This window comes from Rousettus aegyptiacus, unplaced genomic scaffold (assembly GCF_014176215.1).
Source record: "Rousettus aegyptiacus isolate mRouAeg1 unplaced genomic scaffold, mRouAeg1.p scaffold_m13_p_7, whole genome shotgun sequence".
NCBI lineage: Eukaryota > Metazoa > Chordata > Mammalia > Chiroptera > Pteropodidae > Rousettus > Rousettus aegyptiacus.
The window spans coordinates 2,948,037-2,963,388 of NW_023416310.1; the positions used below are offsets into that span (position 1 = coordinate 2,948,037).

Below are 15,352 nucleotides of genomic sequence, written 5' to 3' on the forward strand. Positions count from 1 at the left end.
AGAAAAACACATACAGTGTACTTAGGGTTACAGTCTAACACTGAATGTGGATAATGCTGACATACAGCCGGCCAGCAGATGAAAGCCATGTGACAGCTAGACTGCAGGTAGAATGAACACATTCGACAGTACTACACACCTTAATGCAGAGGCTAATCCATGAATAATGATGGGACAAAGGACGGTAAAGAAAGTCAACAGGATTTTAACCAAAAATCGAACATTGTTCCAAAATAATTAGTAGAAACAAAGATGTTCGATGTTTAAAAAAAAAAAAAAAAAGGCTTTTTTCTCTAGAGATAGAATTCACATGACTATAGGTTTTTAAAAGACTTTTTTAAATGGATAGATAGCACTTTCAGAGACCCCAACCCTATCTTAAGACGAGTAGACGATGATAATACAGCAAACGAAACTGAAACGAAAATGTGTCATAGGAAGATGCAAGACCTGACTCGTCTGTAACTAACTCAAGAACAGTGGGCGTCCCCGAGCCACACGGCCCGCACCGGACTCCTCTTGGCTCTGCCGCATCACAGCTGTGTGGCCTCAGGAAGTTACTTAACCTCTCTGCCTCTGTCTCTGTTTCTCCTCTGTAAACTGAAGATGAGAGGAATCACTTCGTGAAGCCGTTAAGATTGAATTGGTTAATCCATGTAGAGGTCTTAGCACACCGTCAGGCACAAAATAGGTCACATAAATGTAAGCTATTTTTTATTATAATACATGTATCACCATACTTTAAATATCCAAAATGAATACAGGATGAGTCATAACTGATAAAACAAATGTTCAATATAAAACATTGCATTCGCAGGGTCAGTGGAACAAACCACCTCCAGCCCGTTACTGTTGTTAAAGATACAGTTCAGCGTGACCACGCTGTGTATTGAAATATGTTTCATCAATGCAAGCCAGACTCTGCCAACTGTAGGACACGTCATCACTTTAGGCAACGTCAAGGGAAAAAATGCTGCCGCTGATACCATCAACTGTATTTCAAAAAGTCAAAATGTGAAAAATGTGCATCTTAGAACTGATGAAATAACGGGTAGGAAAAAAACTGGACAGCGGCCGCGTGAGTTGGGCTGCAGGAGGGTTTGTGTGAAAACCACACTGCGGACGTCGCCCAGTTCCCACCGGCTCCTCCGGGCGGGAGCTGCGTGTCCTGGACGGGCGCGGCCGCTCACAGAGGTTCGCGTTCTCCCTAACCGCGGGTGCCCACGCTGAGGGCGGGAGTGCCCGGGGCCGAGTCCGGCCACCTCCGCCAGGTGCAAGGAGGAGCAGCCCACAGCCGCTGTTGTCACCGTCCCAGGAGGAAGGAAGTTTGAAGACTCGACCGCAGCCGAACGCCGAGATTGCAAATATTCACCGTCCAACCTTAAAATCGGGCAGATCCCGGGGGGTCCGAGAGTCTGGGCGTGACAGGGGACTCTGGAGCTGTGCGGCCTTCTCCTTTGCCCCGTCCTTAGCCTCGCTCGTCCCCCCTGCGGCCTGCTCCGCGCTGGAGCTCTGCGCGGCTTCCTGCGTGCAGGAGAGGAACGGTGGACCGAAAACGACCCTCCCCTCAGACCCCTCCTCAGGGGCATGGCGTCTGGCTTCACAGACTTCCTTGCCAGAATGAAAACTGCGCACAAAGTGAAATTTAAAAGAGACGTCAACAGGAGGAACTGACTGCCGTTGGAGGCCGACCCAGGATGCGTCACAGAGCTTCCCCAGCGCGGATGACCCGCACCCGGCACTGAAGCGAAACGGACCGCTCCGCACCCGCCGAAGCGTCTGTGCTTTCTCCAGGGCACACAGGGACCCTACTTTCCCAGCCTCCCTTGCAGCTCAGCGTGACCACGTGACTTGGGAAGGCGGAAGGAAGGGGGGATGTCACCACTTCCAGGCCTGGGCAACACAAACTCCCCGCGCGCGGTCCTTTACCTCGCTCCTCCCCTGTGTATCAACGGCATACCGAAGACGGGCAGAGACTCTGATCCTTGGAGCCCGGTGAGGCCGCGGGTGAGGCAGCTGGGTCCCCGAGTCCTTCTGCTGACTTAGGTAACACCGAACTGTTACAGGAACAAGAGATAAACTTCACATGTATTACGTCAACGAGATTTGGGGGTGTTGTTGCACTGGTTAATCTATATCAGTAAAAAAAATTTTCCAACGACACGTACTGGCCCACCTACGTGTAAAACATCTGCGTATAACACGCTTATTCTGGGTCACATTTATCGGAATGGTCAACCTAAGACAGGGAATGATAGAGAGCAATGAGGCCGGTCAACAAAAAACCGAATCCTGCTAAAAGAAAGGCTGGGAACCTAACTATCGCCAGGGTCCACCCGCATGTCAGATTTTCTGGGATGGTCCTGGCGTTAAATATCCTCAGTGTAACGATGCGCCCCGATTTGGGCTCGGAGAAAACATGCTCACCATAGCTAAGTTATACCTACAACTATTTTCAATACCCTACAGTAAAATGCAGAATTGAACCATTTAAATTTGATTGTCCAATTCTATAAATAGAAGATGGGCACCTCACAAAAGACTAAACAGAAGACTTAAGGCACACAGGAGTTTAAAATACACTCATGCAGATCACGTGGCCCAGCACTTAAAAAGGATGGCGCTTATCAAGAAGGGCTCTGGGCATCGTTCCCTGGGAGTTTCTAACAAAGCCTGATATTATGTCTTAAAACCTCCCGGGGTCATCAACAGAAACGCTGACAGGGGCGGGACAGGCACCGAGCTGGGACCAGAGCCACGGGGAAGAGTGGGGCCTGGGAGGAACCAGGGCACAGGCTGAGCAGCGGCATCCAAACCTGGTTCATTGAAGCCTCAGGGTAGGATTTGCGGGCAGACGCTCCAAGTGTAGACACACTGTGTGCACTGGCTCAGGGGCCACTGAAAACCCAGGGCCGCGTCTCAAAGCTGTCCTGACCTTTCCCTTTCTGCTCCTCTAAGGAGTGTTTTATGGTAAAAAGAGGATGAATGCATGGCAATGTGAAAAAAAAACTAGAGACAAAAAAAGTGAAAAGAATTCAGGTAAAAGAGAAAGTGAAACAAGAATTCAAAAAGAAAATAATTCTTTATAAACAAAAAGTTTTACTGCATATAAAGTATAACGATATGCAGTAAGTTCTCAGAAACACATCTTAAAAAGTGGGAGTGTCAGGAACTATGATAATTTTGAAAATAACAATCTTTTTATTTAACATTTGACCAAGATGCTATAAAATATGAAATGTCAGTTTATTTCTAGGTGCGTTTATGTATATGCTTTTTACTCTACATTTGGGCTTTTACCTAAAATTTCGTAAAAGGAACACTTTATTAAAACAAAGTCAAACTTACCAACCACTAAGAACAAAGAACACTGGCCGAGGCGAGCGGGCTGGCGCGTGGCAGGGTCACGGTGTGGCCACAGCACTCCCACGGCACCCCCCGCCTGGTGTTTGGTGAGGAAGCCCATTGAGGGGGGTGAGCAGTCAGGGGACAGTCTACGGGCGGGCGCTAAAGCCTACAGCCCTTGCCTCCTCGAAGAAAACAGGGTCTATGGGCATAAAATACATGTGCAAGCTAGAGAATGATAGTGATCGAGATGACCTTACTTCAAACAGCTTCTTAATTTGAATAATGTGGAACACGTTCTACATGCTTTTTAAAAGTAAAGTTTCATTTACTCGAGTTCTAATAAACCAGTGGATGTATCATCTCATATTGTGTCCAATCCTGGAGAAACTAGGGGGCCCCTGATGCACGGCACGGGTGTAAATACCACCGAACGCACACCGAAACTCAGAAATTAAAGACCTCCGCCTATCGTTTAGCAACAAATAACCGCTGGTCATGCCCCACGGGCAGATTCGCAGTATTCTGTGTGCTTTCAAACAGCTGCACCGCCTTTACTTTACGATATCGTGTAATTCGTGTTTTTGTCGTTCGGTTGGTCTTCGCTTAGGTCAAATCACCGACATTGACTGCAGAGTCATCCTACCAACCGTCTAGACTCTTGACCCTTTTATCCTTATAAATGTTCTTAATCGCCTCGCTGTACCTGGAAATCCAGGGCAGAGCTCACCACAGTGTCCCCCAGGCCCCCCATTCAGAAAGCTTTCTGCCCCCGAGGCCAGGAAGCTCTCGCTGTGATACCTTTCACCCACCGCACAGCCCCCACACAGGGCCTCGTTACCCCAAGGAGCCCAGGGACCCCGGGCCACGCTTTACTAGGAATTTTACTCAAAAAGCTTTGCCCACGGAGGTCACAGTACTGGGCTTCCAGCAATCGTTTTAGGTGTTGCTTAATTCTATTTCTTAAAGTGGCGAGAATACCCATTCTGTAATGGGTGAGGACTGCTTTCAACAGCTGGCTTAAAGCTATTTGAATTTGAAGGCAAATGCTTTACATACCTTAGTTTAAACCAGATCCTCTGAAGAGCTATCTATCTCAAGGATGCCATTTTCTTCCTAGGCATGAAAGGGTTTAGAATTATATAAGATTTTAAATTCTCTTTCTCGTTAATCTGTCTCAACCAAGGATTCTCAACCTTTCTGAAGTGACGAGCATAAAAGACCATCCAGTATGGGCTCAGTTATATATAAATGTCTATTTTTCAATTTATTTGCATAATTATGGTCTATGTTTAAAATTCTGAGGTAGGGAAGGATGGGGGGGACACCACGATGTGGAAATTAAAAATACATAGTCATTTCAGATAGGCCACCCAGGCCGGCCCGGCCTCACCCCTACCCCGAGCAAATAAAAGTCTCCCCACCTTTTCCTTCCCTCTGCCAAGTGTCAGGTGGGGGACAAAGGAGCCTAGATATTCGGTCTCAAGTGCTTGCCGAAGTTTTCCCGTTACCTGTGTACGTCCTCTAGTTCTCGCTTTTCCTGGTAGTTATGTTGATTTAATCAAGAGTTAGCTAGGAATTCAGGGATTTTTAAACTCTGGAATACTTCTAAATAGGCTGAATTTCTAAATTCCTGGTACTACCGAAAATTATGTAATGTTAAAATCATTTAAATTTAGTATTTCAGCGAGAATAAAGGATTTAATTTCATTCAAAATATTTTCCAACGACTAGTGTTTGTAAGAAAAAAGATCATGATTACGAATATATTTTTTTGCAGCACTATAATATGCAAATGGTCTAAAGTACCCAATTTAAGAATTTTAGCAAAAAAGTTTCTAAAATAATTTGCTTAGGCAATTAAAATTATTCTGACAGCTATATAAAACTCGTGTAAGTAAAATACAACACAAAAGCAAGTTTTCCTGTTAATAATGAAAACGTTAGTCGTGAAGGCTTGAATTTCCCAGAATGGTAGAGATCCTCAAACATTCGGCATTGTGAACGTTGCAGCAATTGAGAGACACCGAGAGCTTATTTCGGTTCCCAGCACCCCCCGCAGACAGGGACCACTGCGCGCGGCCCGGGGAGCGAACCCGGCTCAACACTGTGCGCCGTGAACGGCACTGTCTGTGGCTTCACAGGAAGGGAAGTGCTTCATAAAACACGGTGAGATTCCGAATGCCACAGAAACGAAAGGACGAGCAAGACCGGAGCACGGACCCTTTCCTACCACTTTCCACCCAGCTCAAAGCAGTTTGGCACATGTGAGAACCAGCCTGCGCTACGGGTTATAAATAGACACACGCGCACACACACACACACACACACACACTCTCTCAAAGGGATGGTGGTGGGACTCAAGAACCCATCTGGTTTTACAATTTCTGAACAGGAGGAAAAAGCAAACTTTTCCAGAATGTTCACATAATAACTGACACCCTCCCAGGGTCTGGATAACCTACTTCTTGTAGCTACAGAAATGCACGGCCCAGAGCTGTGCTGCTGGGCATGAGTCAGCTTCGCGGAAGCGTCACCGGGCCCTGGGACCCAAGCGCCAAGCCCTCAAGAGTGATTGGTCACAACACCGTGCCGGCTGCACGGCCACCACACGAACCTGAATGTCTTTAATGAACTGGAGACGTGAAAAAAACAAAACCACACAAATTACCTTTTTTATTTTTGATAAAAATGTGAATCATTATCACTGTAGTGAATAAAAATTCATGAGTCGGAATAGCATGCAATTTTTTATTTTTTCTAAACCTATTTGTACACTGAGTACGTTAGTATTAACATCACGGTTATTAAATATACTACAATATTTAGCTGCATCTACTCAACTGAAAAGGAATGAAATATTGCCCCTGAAATAATGACTAATTACACAACGTTGCAAACTAACAACACTATAAACACAAAAATGTTAGCATTTCGATATATGTCAATAACATCCTGCCATATTTTAATTGGCTAAAACATTTGTTGAGATCATGCAAAGTAAGTATTTTATGAAAATCTTAGATCACGCTCAAAGATCAAGGCAATGAAACCCAAAAGAACAACTATTTAATGCAATGACTGGTCAAGGGAATAACTTCACAAAAAGCCGCTAAGTGCAAACCATCACCCCTGTAACACTACGTTTAAGTAACTGCGCACCTGCAGTCTCGCCGTCTACACCCTCACACCTGGCTGCCGATACGCTGCCGGACGTGATCCGACGTAAGCAGGCCGCGCTGACACAGCGAGAAAGGCCAGCCTGACGACAGGGCACGCTGCGAGTCCGCAGAACACGGGACCACTGTCCACTCTCGTAGCTGCTGACAGTTCACAAAACGTCACACCGGGTCTCTCTCTCCTACCCTTGCGCTGTTACGTGTTTAAACTGCAAGCGTTCCCTCTCTTGTGATGCTCCCCCAGAATTAACGTGCTGACGTAGGCGCAGATGAAGAGGATGAGCTGCCCTGGTACAGAAGGCAGTGTCCTGGTTTTACCTAATTAAATATTTCTTCGCCATTTGTCAACTGTCGCTGACCTTTCTGATGTAACTTCCTCATTCTCTCATCCATGAATGTTCAGTAGTGACTATTACCACGCACGTTTTCTCTGATTCTCTACAGAAAGAATTCATGTTTCTTCTCCTTCACTGGTAGGCTGAGAAAAGTCGGGCACACAATTTAGAAGTTACAGTGCGAGCCGGGTGGCTTCTTGGAAGGTGGATGGCGCCCGAAGCCGGGTCCAGGACAGAGGAGCGTCCAGGTCCCGGGCAGGTCATGGGCCCTCCATGCAGGCCCCCTTCCCGGCCACTGGGAGACGCTCTCTGCACCTGTGGCTTGCTTGATCAGTTTTAAAGTCCTCTTTATCATGCATTTCCTACTTAAAATTTTAAAACGCTTTGATAAGCAACTTGCCTATTTTATATAGTAGAGCCTCGGTTCTCAATTTCCCTTTAGTCTCTGGGCTACTCCATAATCTGTTGATTCTCTCTTTTTTTTTTTTTACCCTTAAGAGCAAAATCTGCCTCTGGTTCACCTAACACATCTTCCCTCAAACACCTGATGAGTGAATGTTCTACAAAAGCGTCTTGGGCTTTTTATTTTCTTTGGCAAATTAAACCCTTTATGTTTAGTAAAATATTTCTGACCTATCTTCACAGTCGGATCCTGTCCGAAACATTTTTAGGGGGTTACGTGCCGATGACAGGTGTGAGAACAAGTTGTCACAATGAAAGGTTCTAATTACAAAGCCAACGGGAGGGGTGGATGAGCAGCCCTTCCTCGTGCGTTCCCGACGTACAGAACGTGTCCCTTTTCCCAAAGGCCTTCGCACCCATTACTCCCTGTGGGTGATGTACAAAATGACGTGCACGGACCGCATCACTGTAAAGCTCAGGTCAGCTCTGTCACGGGGCACAGAACACAGTCCGCCCTTGGGGGCCGTTCTTAAAGAATGCTTTCTCGTTCTTCCCCGAAGCCGGCGCTCTCGGAAGAGGCCACTGCGTGGAGCTCCGAAGACCCCTTCGAGAGCCTCGTGTGACCTGCCCGCTGGCCTCGCTTATGCGTCATGCTTTTCAGATTTTCATTCTGAAGCGCCGTGGAGCTGGAACCGGAAGCAGGCCTCATGGCGACCTGGGGAGTCTCCCTGATGCCCTCCATCTCGTCGAAGTTCTGGTTGGCTCTGTTCGCCGGGGCGCTGTTGTTGTTCAGGGTCACGGTGCTGGGCGTCCGGTTCAGGTTGTAGGCTTTCTGGCACGCGGGCCAGTTCTCCTCGGGGCTGCTGGCTATCAGACTGCACTCGGAAGGGCTCTTCTTGTCTTCGGAGCAGACGGACATGCGCGCCACCGCCGGGTCCGGCAGGCCGCTCAGGCTGTGCGGCAGCCCCCGTTTCGCGCCGTGGCCCTCGTCCTCGAGCTCTATGAGGTTCGCCCTTTCGAGTTGGGCGTCGTCCGCGGCCTCGTTGTGAAGCGAGTGGTTGGGGGAGCTCTCGCTGGACCGTACCCCGGAATCGGACGAGTCCTTCTTGTCCAGGAGGGCGTCCGACAGGTACTCCTTGGCTTTAATGAAGGTTCTGATGGGCTCGGCGCTGTGCTCCGGGGACTTGGACGCCCTCTCCTTCCCCTCCGCCTTCCTGTCCTTGTCGTCCTTAAGCAGCGGGGTGTTATCCGACTCTTCCGGCCCAGACTCATCTTCGTCGCTTGGAAGCTTCTGGTAGCGCAGCCCACCTCCCTTAAGCTTCAGGTCGGTCTGGAAGAGGCTCGGCCGTTCCGAGCTCTTCCGGCCCGGGAGGAGCTTGCCGCCCGCCTGCTCCGGCTTCTCGTCCTCCTCAGTGATGGGGTCCAGGGGCGACGCTTCGTTAGTGGAAACCCCCGACGACGAGTAGTCTAGAACGTCTCCCCTCTTCATCAAGAACGCCTTCCGCCCGTCATCCTGCTTTGTGTCACCATCCTTCCCTTTCTCCGGCTCCAGAGTGGAGTGGATGGAGCCCCCCGACGAACTCTGACCCATGTAATACGTGCTGTGTGGGGAGGACCTGCCGCTCATCGTGGCGGAGCCTGTCCCCCCTTCTAACTGCGACATCTGAGCGATATATTCTCTATAGGCATCTCTATACTCAGCCTGCACCTTATCCGTAAGCTTTGAAATTTCAATGCTGGAATCCTGGGAATTGAGACTCGAAAGACTTGGGGTTCTGCGAGTTTGTGACTGTGAAGACAAAAAAAAAAAAATTAGGAATTCAAATAAGCAAAAAATATGTATATAATAAACATCAGCTTAGGAAATATATATGTACACTAAGAATTTTTAAAGTATTTGATGCACCGAATTCTTTTAAAAGGATTCTACATAAGACAGTTTAACAAAAGCTGTGAACTTAACAACCATTTTACTGTTATTAGAAAGCTTTATACAAATTTCAATAATCAGGGAAGCCGAAGGGACAAAAGCAAAGGCCAAAATGAAGAGAGAGAAACGAGGCCGCGTCCTCCTTCCACAGGGAGGACACTGCCCAGCGCTGGGAGGTCCCCAGTGCCACCCATGCTCTCGGACGCAGGGCGTGCACCTTGCTGGGGGGTCCGCGCGGTCTGGACTGTTCTCACAGAGCTGCCACCTGTCCGTCCGCTCGCTCTTGCAGTGTACAGTGGAGCCCCGGGGGACCCACCGTGTGCGACATGACACGGCCTCGACGCAGAAGCCGCCATGGGCATTAGTTGTCTTCTACCAAGTCAGGCATTAAAGAGTTTTGCAAAACAACATCATTTTCACTCTTTTGTTTTGCTTTGAAAAATATTGCCATATTTCATTACAATGTTACCATGTAATTGGTTTATTTTTATATAAATTCATAAATAAGTGTTTTTAAAGTTTCTTAGTTTTTCTTCTAATATAATAAATATTGACAGATAAAACTTGGATGAACCTAATTTCTTTGGGAGCCTTCGATCATTCTTAAGAGTATAAAAGGATTCTGGGATTTTCCTTTTAAAAAGAAAAGTTTGAGAGCTGCTGCAGTAATGGAAAGGCTGTGAGTTTCCAGGTTGCAGTAGGAAATAACCGAGTGTGGAAAAGCGGAGAAAAAGGATTTCTTAAGAACTGTTGAAAAGAATCCGGGGGAAGGAAAGGAACTATTGTTGAAACACAGGCTCAAAAGGGCCAAATGTGGACTTGTCTCTTTGTAAAGTAGGGAGCTATTTTATCTTACTCAATACCCAACGATAACATGGTTTTCCCACTTAAATAAGGTAGAGAGTATGAAAAAAAAGATAAGGACAATAAAAGATTATTTTCACTACCAAACTAAACAAACACCCTTAAAACCGGCTGCGCTACCGGGCGCCGCTCCCTCCGCACCGCGCCCCGCCCCGGGCGCGTTCCCTGCGGCTGCTTCTCCTTCCCGCCCTCGCCCGCTTCCTTTTCTGTCCGGATCTGTTTCGTCTTCGTTTGCTTTCCTTCCGATTCTCCCCCGACCCTTCTCCTGCGTCCCCCGCCTTGGTTTTTATCCCTGATCCTCTCGCTCCCGTCCTCCCTCTTCTGAGAACCCCCGGAGACAGAGCTCACGCACATGTGACGTCGGAGGACAGACAGAAAACCGACGCCGCACGCAGTGTGTCTACGAAAACCACACTGTGCAGCTCAGGGACGCCACGCGGCAAGTTTTCCGAGAACGACGTACTTTAGCCAGTGACTGAAGAGCTTAGGGCGACAGCAGGTCAGGGTTCGGGCTTCGCTGACCGTCCCCGTTTCCGTGGTGCTGTCGCCCCGCGGGGCTGTTCTCACCGTCCTCACTGATTTCTGAAGCGATCTCACTTTCCCTTTACTTCCCTGACCGCCCTCTCCAGGACACCGCTCCCTGGGGGTGGGAAGGCCTGCGTCTCGTTCCCCTGCGGACTCGTTAAGCAGTTTCTGCACCGGGGGCTCGGTGCACCAGCTCGACCCTGGTGACTGAAATGCCGCCCTCGCCGCCGGGGAAGTGAAGCACGGCCCCCCGGGGAGTACCTGCCAGCTGAGGTTGCTGTGCCGCGGGGCGCCTTCGTCGAGGCCGAGCGTGTTGAGCTCTTCGAAGCTGAAGTTGAGCGTGTAGGGAGGCTGCATGGGCAGCTCGCCGTGGGGCACCTCGCCGTGCGCGGAGCGGCGGGCGGCCTCCCCGTGAGGGGCTGGGCCGCCGCCGCCCTCGCCCAGCAGGCGGGGGTCCTCCGGCCCCGCCTGGCTCTCTGCGCTCCTCATCTCCAGCACCTTCACGGAGGGAAAAATCCGATTCATATCCAGGTCAAGCCACATTTTAGAAGTTTGAAGAATTATTTAAAAAATGAGACACTATACAGTTATTATAATTGAAATGAGAAACCATATGTCCAGTGAGTGAATTTCTAATGAATTTATACTGTATTGGCTTATCTTTCATTTTAATTAATACTAAAAAAAGTAATGGCAATAATCATCTGTCTATTAAACTCTGATCTGACCATTATGTTATTACTTTAGTTTAAAATTTCACTTGAAAACAAAACAAAATGCAACTGAGTGTGTGAGAGGAAGCCGGAGAGAGGCAGTAGCCAAAGCGGATTTTCATCAGGAGCCACTGCACGACGGGGCGAGACCTCGGGGTGGAACGGGGCGCAGCCCCAAAATCGACATGTACACGCGGGCACCTGCGGCAAAGGGGGCGGGCGGGGGCCGTGGCCAGAAAGCTGTGCGGGGGAACGGCAGGGTGAGCGAGGGTGGCGGGACTCTGGCTGGAGGCGGCCAGGCGGGCAGACGTCGCCTGGGCCGGTGGGGAAGAGGAACCGGACCAGAGACTGAGGGTGATCGGACAGTGACCGGAAATTCCTTCTAGAATGACTCAGCGGGACTCTGGCCACAACCAGGCGATGCGGGCCTGACAAAGACAGGCGCCGAGGCCTAGAGGCCTGGAGGAGCCTGGCCAGAGGCAGGTTGAGGAGAGAGTCCCGGTCGGTGAAGCATGAAGACAGCCACGGCCTCTCTCCCCGCCTCCGACTGGGACGCCCAAAGGCGAAGGCTGCCAAGTGCTGCTGTACACATTCTGCCCAACGGAATACACGGCGTTGTGCAGAAGCATAAAGCGCAGTTCGTACATGTTTTTATTTTAATATAGAAAAATATCAGTTTAGATCAGTGCTTACTGGCACTTGTTTATATAACGCAAATACTTCTGTCGATATAAAATATCTTACCGTGCTTCTAAAAAGGTGCCAGTCTCCAAAATTCATACTCATTTCTTTCTTCAGTTCGTCAATGTTACACTGAGCTAGCACACGGCCGTTTATGTTTGCCTGAATAAAAATAAAGAGGAACAGAAAGACAAAAGAAATGTGACATATTCTGAATTACTATGCGTAAAAAATACATTTATATATGTAATATTGAGAAAGTCCTTAGAGACTAGAAGATATTGACCTAAAAAAGGTTGTCCCCTTTAATACTATAATAAACTTGCTGAATTTGAAAAACGTAAGCCACGCCACGGTTTCCCTAAGCACTCAAGTAAAACAAGTCACTCTTCAGGGATCGACTGTTTCCAAACTACCTGCCCCGCCACAAGCGCTAACAAAACTGGTGGCTTTTCTCCTCTAATTTCGTAAAATACGAGCACGAACACAGCTGCTGGGAGGGGACAAAGACGTCTGGCAGCGTGCCATGCCGGTCGCTGATGACGCTCTAAATGACGTGAGCTCTGACAAACTCGCTTTTTCAGTTACAGGGTCACTTCGGCCATAAAGAATGTCCGTCCACTAATTCCTCAGTCCATGAAATTCACCCAAAATGGTCATGTCATTATTAGGTCTCTGTAATTCTAATTTCCCCCAAATAAGAAACAATGAACTTTTATTAATAATAGGTAGCTTGCTTACTGATTTTACAAAACCTGACTTTATTAACTGCGGTAAAATTATGGAATACCTGCGTTTAAAACTGACAGAATGTTCCATTTCCAAATTAATCCTGAAGAAAAAAAGTGAACAGAGCGAGCCTGTGACAGAGGCCTGGCAAGCGAGCTTGCAGCATTTAAGAAACCAGCTGCTACGATGGACTTCACGAAGCCTGGGAGGAGAGCGCTGAGCGGGCACACAACCGCTGTCCTGAAGGGAGCGACACAGGCTTCCTGCTGGAGACCTCGGTGTCCTGACACTAAGCTCGCTGCCTCGAGGAGTCACATGTGCACCGCGGACAGGCCGCTCCTGCCCACAGAGACGAGCGCTAACCCGATGTGCAAGGAAAGCGACATCGTCCGGAACCTTTCTGACTAAAAGGAGGTTGAGTTAGTAAAACGGTATCTATAGTGCCCATAATTCTTTTAAAAATGTGTTAGCTGCCATTCTTTAAAGAATGCAAACATCAGAGGCTTGTTATTAATGTTCCGCTTCACGATGCTTCTCGGATTGAAAAGTCTAACTCGGTGATGTCCACGGGGACTGGACTCGGCCCTGCACCTGGGAGCCTTCCTCGAAAACCCAGGGGTCACAGTCCAACTTCGCGGCAGCTGCTACAAGTGCAAGAGTAAGATCTAGGAGGAGAGCGACTTCTTCAAATACGTCCGCCTTGCGACCCAAACCTACGGAGTTTTGTCAAATGGGACATGAGCCTAAGTCCTTTGAGACGTGAAAATGAGAATTTGGGGAAAATGAAGCAAGTGTGGTTCACTTTGATAATTATTAAGTCACAAATAAATATTACGAGTAAAGAAAGAGCAGCACGAAAGGCCTTGTACTGTTCTATATTGCATACTACACATAGGAATTATTATCTAAATGTGAAAGCCTTTCGAGTTTGTATTTGTCATCGAGGCATTTCTTAGGTCATTTTAAGAACGACGTTGTAACGGGGCTACTTTATTTTCTCATACCCATTTACAAACTAAGGGATAAAAGGGCAATTTAGGATACAAAACAGTAGGAATCAGGTTTCCGTTTCCCATGTTTCCCGTGTCAACAGAGACCACGTGGCTGAGCAGCTAAGAATGGCGGTTGGTGGGTCGGGTTGGTGGGTCGCTGCACAGAGCCCTTGGGGATGGAGGGGGCGGGGGCGGGGGCGGGGCTCGCACCTTCCTGATGGTCGCGCAGTACTGCGGCAGCATGCTCTGGTCCAGCCCTTCGATCTGCTTCAGCCTCTCGCACACGGCGTCCACATTCATGGAGTTCAGCGACACTGCTCCCGCGGCAAGACCCGGTCCCTGCATAAATCATGGACACAGACGTGTATAAATAGCATGCAGTGCCAGGTACACACAGTCATGTGACAGAGACACACTTGTGATGTTACACTGCGAAGTTCCCTGATTAACAATAAAGTTTCAAACTAAAGTAAAAATAAGCAATGTGTGTAGCGTGGGGAAAGGTCCTGAGAGGTCCATGTTTAGCTACTGCTACACCGTAATGAGCAGCTTTTATTACAGCAGATACAGCCTGATCGAAACCACTTTTCTAAAACAGAACATTCCACAAACCAAGCCCGGGGTTTAAATGTTTACAGCCTAAACTCTAGAAAGAATGGCGTGACCCTTAATAACAGAAGGACAGGGGTTTTTAGAAAGGAAGAAAGGGGGGAAATTACTGACGCCTATATATAAAAATACAAAAGGTAAATCTATGAAAAAATTGGTAAGTGCCTAATAGCTTTAAAGTTTCTACAGAATAACTTAATAGTCTCTGACAGCTAAAGTTTTCAGATCTTACATATGAAAACACAGGATTACTTCTTAACACATGAAAGTAAATACAATCTACTAAAATTTGATCTCATTTAAAAGAAAAGTCAAAATAGCAAATAATTATAGTATTTATTTAGAACATGTTCTGGTGGCGCCATACTTAAGTAGTTGCCTATGGTCAATTACATAAGAATCTCCTCGATTACAGGTGTGGACATTGACGTCTAGAGGGGTTAAGCTTTGACTTCAAAGTCACAGAATAGCTAGCTAGCTGGTGGTGGATTTGGACCAGAAACCGAACACACTGGGCCTTACGACTTGCTATTTTCCTTGCTCCAACTGTCTATTTTTGAAGTTTATAGAAACTATAACCCCAATAGTATGAAATCATCTGGTTCCTGTCCTTTTCCATCTGACGTATCTCACTTAGTATAACACTCTCAAGATCCATCCGTGTTGTCACAAACGGCAACGTTTTATGGCTGCGTAGCATGCCATGGCTTATATGCACCGCTCTTCTTCTTTATCCAATCATCTTGTGTCGGAGGACACTTAAGTTGTTCCTGTGTCTTGGCTATTGTGAATAATGCAGCAATGGACAGAGAAGTCCTATCTTTACGAGTGTTTTTCAAATTTTTCAGGTAGAGACCCAGAAGAGGGATTGCTGGGTCATATGGTAGGTCTGTTCTTAATTTTTTGAGGACCCGCCATACTGTTTTCCATAGTGGCTGCACCAACTTACAGTCCCACTGGCTTCCTGCGAGGGTTCCCTTTCCTTCACATCCCCTCCCACGCCTGGTATTTCTTGCCTTATTGATAATGGCCATTCAAACAGGTGTGA

At 47.8% G+C, this 15,352-nt stretch overlaps 1 protein-coding gene and 1 long non-coding RNA gene across 7 annotated transcripts in view; both read right to left on the minus strand.

Moving 5' to 3' along the window:
• Positions 1 to 692: 692 nt before the first annotated feature.
• Positions 693 to 4,960, minus strand: LOC118605022. Its single transcript, XR_004951852.1, has 2 exons — positions 4,405 to 4,960; positions 693 to 2,057 (listed from the first exon to the last, which is right to left on the minus strand). It is a non-coding gene; the product is annotated as an uncharacterized LOC118605022 (long non-coding RNA).
• A 1,122-nt stretch (positions 4,961 to 6,082) lies between these two features.
• KIDINS220 (kinase D interacting substrate 220) overlaps positions 6,083 to 15,352 on the minus strand; it is a 76,191-nt gene continuing 66,921 nt past the window's right edge. For all 6 annotated transcript variants that reach the window (XM_036224046.1, XM_036224045.1, XM_016121147.2 and 3 more), the window contains 4 exons: positions 13,906 to 14,034; positions 12,038 to 12,136; positions 10,842 to 11,078; positions 6,083 to 9,050 (listed from right to left, as the gene is read on the minus strand). In XM_036224046.1, the coding sequence (XP_036079939.1) occupies positions 7,791 to 9,050; positions 10,842 to 11,078; positions 12,038 to 12,136; positions 13,906 to 14,034 (1,725 nt within the window). In that variant the 3' untranslated portion in view covers positions 6,083 to 7,790. The remainder of the gene's footprint in view (positions 9,051 to 10,841; positions 11,079 to 12,037; positions 12,137 to 13,905; positions 14,035 to 15,352) is intronic.